Below are 7164 nucleotides of genomic sequence, written 5' to 3' on the forward strand. Positions count from 1 at the left end.
TCTGGGCCGGGTCGCGACGCGATTGGCCGGGACGACGGGACGCCGGCCCCAGACGTGCCACGTGTACGTAAGGGCCGGCCGGAAGGCTAAGGCTGGAGCTGACGCAGCCGGGTTTGGCCGGGCCGGGCCAGGCGACGGCGACCATGGAGCGGGACGGGGATCAGCTGTCCACGCGGCCAGCCCTAGAGACCGAGGGGCTGCGCTTCCTTCACGTCACGGGTGAGTCGGCGCGGGCCGCAGGGTAGCGGGTTTGCGCCGCCACCTTCGGCGCGCCGCCATGTTCGGTGAGTCGTTCTCCTCTGCCCTCTGGGCCGGACCTGGCCGAGAGCCGGATGTTGGCGCTGCACGCAGGCCCGGGCGGTGTCCCGAAGCGCGCGTGGAGGCCCTCCCAGAGCCGTGCTTCCTCGGACGTTGCGGTCGGCCCTTTTTTGCGCGAGTCCTTTACTTTATGCGAAGCAAGCCTTCCGGGTTTGCGGTTACTGGGGTCACTCCGCCCTTGGCGTTTGCCTTCAAGCCTCAGCCCCTCGACTCCGTACCCCCACGCACATCCCCAAGATCCGGCGCTGTATCAGCCCTCCATGGGCACCCCGTTCTATACGTAGTCTGGATCTGAAAGGCCTTTGCCCTCCTGAGTCGGATACACTTCCCTTCACCCCTCAAAACCCAGCTGGCGTGCCCCACGTCCTCCGGACTTGCCCCTCCTATTCCCCAGGTAGCTGAGAAGCCCCTTCTCAGTGATCCCTGAATTGTTGTATTTCTCGCTATTTTAACTGCCTACTTAGGTCTTCAGCTACACCGTGAAGGTTTTGAGGACAGGAGCTACGCTTATTTTGCTTTTGTTTAATTTTATAGAAAAGTCCAGTGTAGTATCATTTTTAGTTTCTTGAAAACTATTTTCTTCTTTTCAGTGGGCTCCCTGCTGGCTACCTATGGCTGGTACATCGTCTTCAGCTGCATTCTTCTCTACGTGGTCTTTCAGAAGCTCTCCACCCGGCTGAGGGCCTTGAGGCAGAGGCAGCTGGATCGAGCTGCCGCTGCTCTGGGTTAGTGCCTGATAACAAATGAAGGCGTGGCTTTACGCCTACTTGTTTTAGTATTTAAAAGTTAGTCTGTTGTTAAGAGTAAGAAGTACGTTTCTGATCTGTGTGGGAAGAAAACTATTTTATGCTTAGGAAGTTGGTTTTGGTGATTTGCAATAGTGTTGTTTTGTTTTGTTTTAATTTCAGAGTTTTTGATGGGATGAAAAACCTGCTTGATGGTGTGTAGAGCACTCACTGCATATCGTGTTGCATGGTTTTTCATTTACAGGAGAGATTAAAATGAAGACTTCACAGCTGCTCCATACTTGTGGGTCTGCCTACTAAGTCTCATTTATCTCTAGAACCATCGTGAATGACAAACTCAGCCTTAGTTCTTCACATCCACCGCATTTTAATTTTCACAACTTACTCATCAGACCTGATATCAGATTACACCTGGCTGTTTCAAAAACTCATTCCCTCTAAAACAGTAGCTTTTTAACTAGTTAGAAGCTACAGTTTCTGAGGACATATCTAAGAGAAATGTTAAGTGTCTTGAGAATAGCAGTATAATTAAATAAATACAAATCATTAGTCATCTGAGCCACCACAGTTACTGAGGCTGGGGAGGAAAGCAAACATAACACAAAAGTAGTCATTAGCAGAAAGACTTAGAAAATTCCTTCACTCTCCTCTCCCATGAAACCCTGTGGTCCTGCCATTATCTCATCATTTTTGGTTGTTGGCTGTATATATCCAATAAAAACTACAAAGTACAAAGTAAATCTTGCTTAAGTTCCAGGATTTTGTGAAGTGGATGACTGGTGTTAGGGAACAGTCACTTGGTACAGCCATCCCTGGCTCTGTGAGACCTGCCGACAACTGAAGAGTAGATTTATAAGATAATAGGATGGGCATCTCAGAAGAGGAGTTTGTTGTAATGAAGCACTGCAAAAAGTATATGTGCAGTGAAAGGTGTTACCTTGTGTTGTACAATTTTGTTAGAAAAATTAGGTTAAAAAAATCCACACATTAATTTTATTGTAAGAATGATCCAACAGTTCCAAATGTTACCACAATTCACATTTCTATAAAGTGGAACTGTAATTTTGTTTTTAAAGATAAAGGTGTAGTCATCTCTGTCACCACAGACACACCCCTGTGCTATTTTGGCCCCTGTTTTACATGGATTCAGTTAGGTGACCTGTTTCCACTGCTAACTATCTGTAAGTAATGATGATCGCATATCCTTTGGATGATACTGATGTGAACATATAAGTTCTAGTTTGTTTCCTTGTTTACAAAATTAGTCAAACCACTGCATAGTTCCCGTTAGTGCTCCTTAAACACAGTGGTCTGAGTAAAATAGAGAACTTGATTGTGTATTTATATAATTTGCTTTGTTTTCTAAGCCAGATAAAAACAGATACCTGGGGTGGTCATTTCTATTAATGCTAGCTGGAAGGATTTTTCTCTTTTTTTTTTTCCTGTAAAAACAAGGATAAAATACCTAAAGATCTTTACCTCTTTCTGGTATAGACCTGGGCTAATTAGGTGATGGCTAATGATCAGAAAACTTTATCTTTCGTTGGTTGTCTTCTAGAGTTCTGGTCAACCTAGAGACTGGGTGTTAGGAGGTATCCAGGTTGTGGAATGGAGTCTCGCTGGCCGTCAGACCACTTACATTTCGGTCTCGGAGCCCATGCCAGACTCTCTGAATTAGAATTGCTCAGGGAGCCCAGAAATCTGTTTTGAACAGAGATTTCTGATGCTTTGGATATTTAACAAGGCCTATGAACTGTGGTGATGGGATAGTCCGCTGCCCCCCCCCCCCTTAAGCAGTAAAATATATGCAGAAGAACAGACTTATTCATGTAAAAGTATATTCTTGCATTGCCTGACTTCTGTACACTTCTAATAATATAGACCTCAAGAGTTTCCATTTTATATTACACAAGGTGCTTTATCCCAAATTTTTTCTGACATTTTAGAACCTGATATTGTTGTTAAACGACAGGAGGCTTTAGCAGCTGCTCGTTTGAAAATGCAAGATGAATTAAATGCACAAGTTGAAAAGCATAAGGAGAAACTAAGACAGGTATGAACTGGTTTTAGTTTGAATACGTGGTATTTGAGGTTTAGTGGGTGAAAGTGTGTGTGCGCGTGTGCCCGCGCATTAGGGTGGATACAGAGAATAACTATTTCAGGCCGAATCATTTCCACTTAGCTAAGTATTGCTCAGCATGTTTTCCTTGTGCAATTTCTTACTGTTTAGGGGGGAAATACTCTTTTTTAAAAAAATTATTTATTTATTTATTTATTTATTTATTTATTTTTGGCTGTGTTGGGTCTTCGTTTCTGTGCAAGGGCTTTCTCTAATTGCGGCAAGCGGGGGCCACTCTTCATCGCGGTGCACGGGCCTCTCACTATCGCGGCCTCTCTTGTAGCGGAGCACAAGGCTCCAGACGCGCAGGCTCAGCAATTGTGGCTCACGGGCCTAGTCGCCCCGCGGCATGTGGGATCCTCCCAGACCAGGGCTCGAACCCATGTCCCCTGCATTGGCAGGCAGACTCTCAACCACTGCGCCACCAGGGAAGCCCCTCACGGCCTCTTTTGACGCGCAGGCTCAGTAGTTGTGGCTCACGGGCCTAGTTGCTCCACGGCATGTGGGATCTTCCCAGACCAGGGCTCGAACCCATGTCCCCTGCATTGGCAGGCAGACTCTCAACCACTGCGCCACCAGGGAAGCCCCTCACGGCCTCTTTTGACGCGCAGGCTCAGTAGTTGTGGCTCACGGGCCTAGTTGCTCCACGGCATGTGGGATCTTCCCAGACCAGGGCTCGAACCCATGTCCCCTGCATTGGCAGGCAGATTCTCAACCGCTGCACCACCAGGGACGTCCTAGGGGGGAAATACTCTTAAAGAAAGGTGTCTTGTATTTATGTTTTTACTTTTAAGTGGTTCCCTCACAGCAGCATTTCACCCAACAAAACTGTTTGCTGTGTACAGGAGCCGTACCACCAGACACACAGAGCACACAGTCAGCCTCTTGCTCCATGGTTGGTTTCAAGCCGTGCATGTCATATGACCTGGCTTGGTGGGGCCGCTCTTCAGTGGATTGAAGGAGAGCCAGGGGAGGGTGGCGATGGGCTCAACCCAGTGTCAAGATGGAGAGCAGGAGATGGGAGTTTTGAAAGATTTTTTTAAAGACACATGGTTTGGTTGTAGGGGTGGTAAAAGGTTTTGGGGGGCGGGGGGAGGAAGAACCAAAGGCTGCTATTGAAGTGATGTGAGCAGCCAGGTGGGTTGTGCTGCTCTTCACAGGAGTAAGGTCACCCACCAGGTTGGACCCATTCTCTGTAAGTGAAACAACTAAGTGTAGTCTCTGCTTTCTAGTTTCAGTGCAGATGTTTCTGGGACCCTCTTTTTCTCCTCAGAAGGAAGCCAGAGAAGTTGGTCTTCCTCCTGGTCTTGGCATGTGTCTCTGGTGTTTCCAGTATGGAGTGCCTTTCTGCCACTGCTGGGTCTGCATGGTCATCCAATACATGGCTGGTCTCCACAGCTTGGCTGGAGCCCAGAGGGAAAGGACAGAATAAGACAACACCTACTACACACGTTCGGCCCTCTTGGTCACCTTTCTCAGCAGCCTTCTTCAGTGTTCAGTGGGTTGCCCATCTTCCACTTAAATAGTCACTAACCTAAAATGTATTAGCATATTGCTATTATTTATGTAGTTTTCTAAATCACATGACGTTAAAACAAATTCATGATACAAAAATCTGTACTATGAAAATTAAGTCTCTGCCTTCCTTGCTCCCCTACCTACTGCTGCCCAAGCATTCCATGGTAAGCTTTTTAGGTATTTTTCCAGAAACATTTTATCCATATATAAACACATACATGTATCATTTTTACATAGAAATGGCAGCATAGTATACATAGATGCCATTTTTAAGCAGTTTTATTTTAGTGTTTTCCTTTGCTGATTTCCAACCATTTGTTTTGTTTCTGGAGCCATAGAGTAAGTTGAATTCCTTCTACATGTCAAAATTAATGACTTGAGGGTCTGAGTTTTTTGCATAAGTAAAACAGCCTGATCATTTATCCAATTTGTTGATGTAGCTGAAAAAAAGCTTTTAAAAGATTTTTTTTTTTAATTAATTAATTAATTTATTTATTTTTGGCTGCGTTGGGTCTTCGTTTCTGTGCAAGGGCTTTCTCTAGTCGCGGCAAGCGGGGGCCAGTCTTCATCGCGGTGCGTGGGCCTTTCACTGTCGTGGCCTCTCTTGTTGCGGAGCACAGGCTCCAGACGCGCAGGCTCAGTAGTTGTGGCTCACGGGCCTAGTTGCTCCGCGGCATGTGGGATCTTCCCGGACCAGGGCTCGAACCCGTGTTCCCTGCATTGGCAGGCAGATTCTCAACCACTGCACCACCAGGGAAACCCTAAAAGATTATTTTTAAAAATTGTAATGTGCGCCTCCTAAAATTGGAGAGAGGATAGAAGCCTATGTTCAGTTTTAAAGTTGTAGTTCTGTGTATTTAACAAACTTAACAAACAGAATCTGCCTGACTCACAGTTCAGTCAGCTGTCTTGTTTGTGGTCTCAGGATTTGTCAGCAGTGTTCCATTCTGGTGTTTTCCATGTTAGCTATGAGCATAAAACAACCTTCAGATCAAGAGACTGTTTCCTCTTTGACCTCCTGTACTTGCAGACAGTGGAAGCATGAAGGGACAGACATGTGGATTTAGCAGTGATGAACCCTGAAATCCATCAAGAAATTTCTGAATATGTGCTTTCTAAGGCATCTTCTTGCATATCTTTGCGATATCACAGTTTAATTGGAACCAGAATGAACTAAAGTTTGGGTCTGGATTCTACTGGGAATGAGAGAGTTAGTGACTTTTGTGTAAGTTGCAGTACCCAGTTCTTCTTCAAGGAGGAGGAAGCAGAGTCAAAGACCCAGGGCACTGTGTTTCCCTCCTGCTTACTGCATAATTACTGTATAAGCTTTCTCAGGTGCTCATTGTTGGACATAGTTTTCTGCTGAGATTAGTTTTCCCTTACGCTTCCGTAGTATTTGACTTTCAAAGAACTTTCAGATCTGCTCTCATTGGATCCTCATAGCCTTTGAAGTAGAGGGGTTAAGTGACTTTCCTCAGGTGACACAACCAGGTAGCAACAAAGCAGGCCTGCCAGCCACGTTCACCCTTTCCCGGTCAGCGTTATTCTACGTTACCAAAAATGTCCAGTTTAGAAGAAGAGTCGGTATTCTTTTCTCCATGACACTTTTTGCTTTCTTTAATAGTGTACAAAAACAAAAGGTTCTGTTGGTGAGTTAAACTCACACCACTAGATGACAACTGTTTTATTAACTGAAGAAAGTGCAGGTGAAGGTGTGTTTTGAAGGATGTTTAAATTAAAAATTATTAAAATTACATTTTCTGTGAGAAAGATGGTAGCTTATGAATTCATTCTGTACAACGTGTGATTCTTCCTCAGCTTGAAGAAGAAAAAAGGAGACAGAAGATTGAAATGTGGGATAGCATGCAAGAAGGAAAAAGTTACAAAGGAAATACAAGAAAGCCTCAGGTGATGTAGCCTTCGGCCTAGTGGATTTTTTTCAAGTAGAAGATTCCTGGAGTAGAATGTATTTTGTTTTGTTTTTTTTAATAAATCTATCCGTTTATTTTTAGCTGCGTTGGGTCTTTGTTGCTGTGCGCGGGCTTTCTCTGGTTGCGGTGAGCTGGGGCTACTCTTCGTTGCGGTGTGTGGGCTTCTCATTGCAGTGGCTTCTCTTGTTGTGGAGCACGGGCTCTAGACGCATGGGTTTCAGTAGTTGTGGCACGTGGGCTCAGTAGTTGTAGCTCGTGGGCTTTGTTGCTCCACGGCATGTGGGATCTTCCCGGACCAGGGCTCAAACCCGTGTCCCCTTCATTGGCAGGCGGATTCTTAACTACTGCACCACCAAGGAAGTCCCTGGAGTAGAATGTTTTTAACTAGATTCTTAAGCCTGTGTATGTTCACACAGGAAGAAGACAGTCCTGGGCCTTCTACTTCATCAGTCATCCCAAAACGAAAATCTGACAGAAAGCCCTTGCGGCGAGGAGGTAAGTACCAAACATCAAAGCATTCTGAACAATTACA

At 45.5% G+C, this 7164-nt stretch overlaps 1 protein-coding gene across 2 annotated transcripts in view; it reads left to right on the forward strand.

Moving 5' to 3' along the window:
- The window catches only part of SELENOS (selenoprotein S), a 9468-nt gene continuing 2304 nt past the window's right edge, over positions 1-7164 (forward strand). Inside the window, exons 1-5 of one of the 2 annotated variants that reach the window (XM_082450224.1) lie at positions 1-219; positions 909-1043; positions 3011-3117; positions 6520-6609; positions 7049-7127. In XM_082450224.1, the coding sequence (XP_082306350.1) occupies positions 144-219; positions 909-1043; positions 3011-3117; positions 6520-6609; positions 7049-7127 (487 nt within the window). In that variant the 5' untranslated portion in view covers positions 1-143. Of the gene's footprint in view, positions 285-908; positions 1044-3010; positions 3118-6519; positions 6610-7048; positions 7128-7164 lie in introns of both variants that reach the window. The other variant, XM_082450225.1, reaches the window with a different exon arrangement.

The sequence above is a fragment of the Balaenoptera physalus genome, assembly GCF_965194825.1.
Source record: "Balaenoptera physalus genome assembly, chromosome: 2".
Lineage (NCBI taxonomy): Eukaryota > Metazoa > Chordata > Mammalia > Artiodactyla > Balaenopteridae > Balaenoptera > Balaenoptera physalus.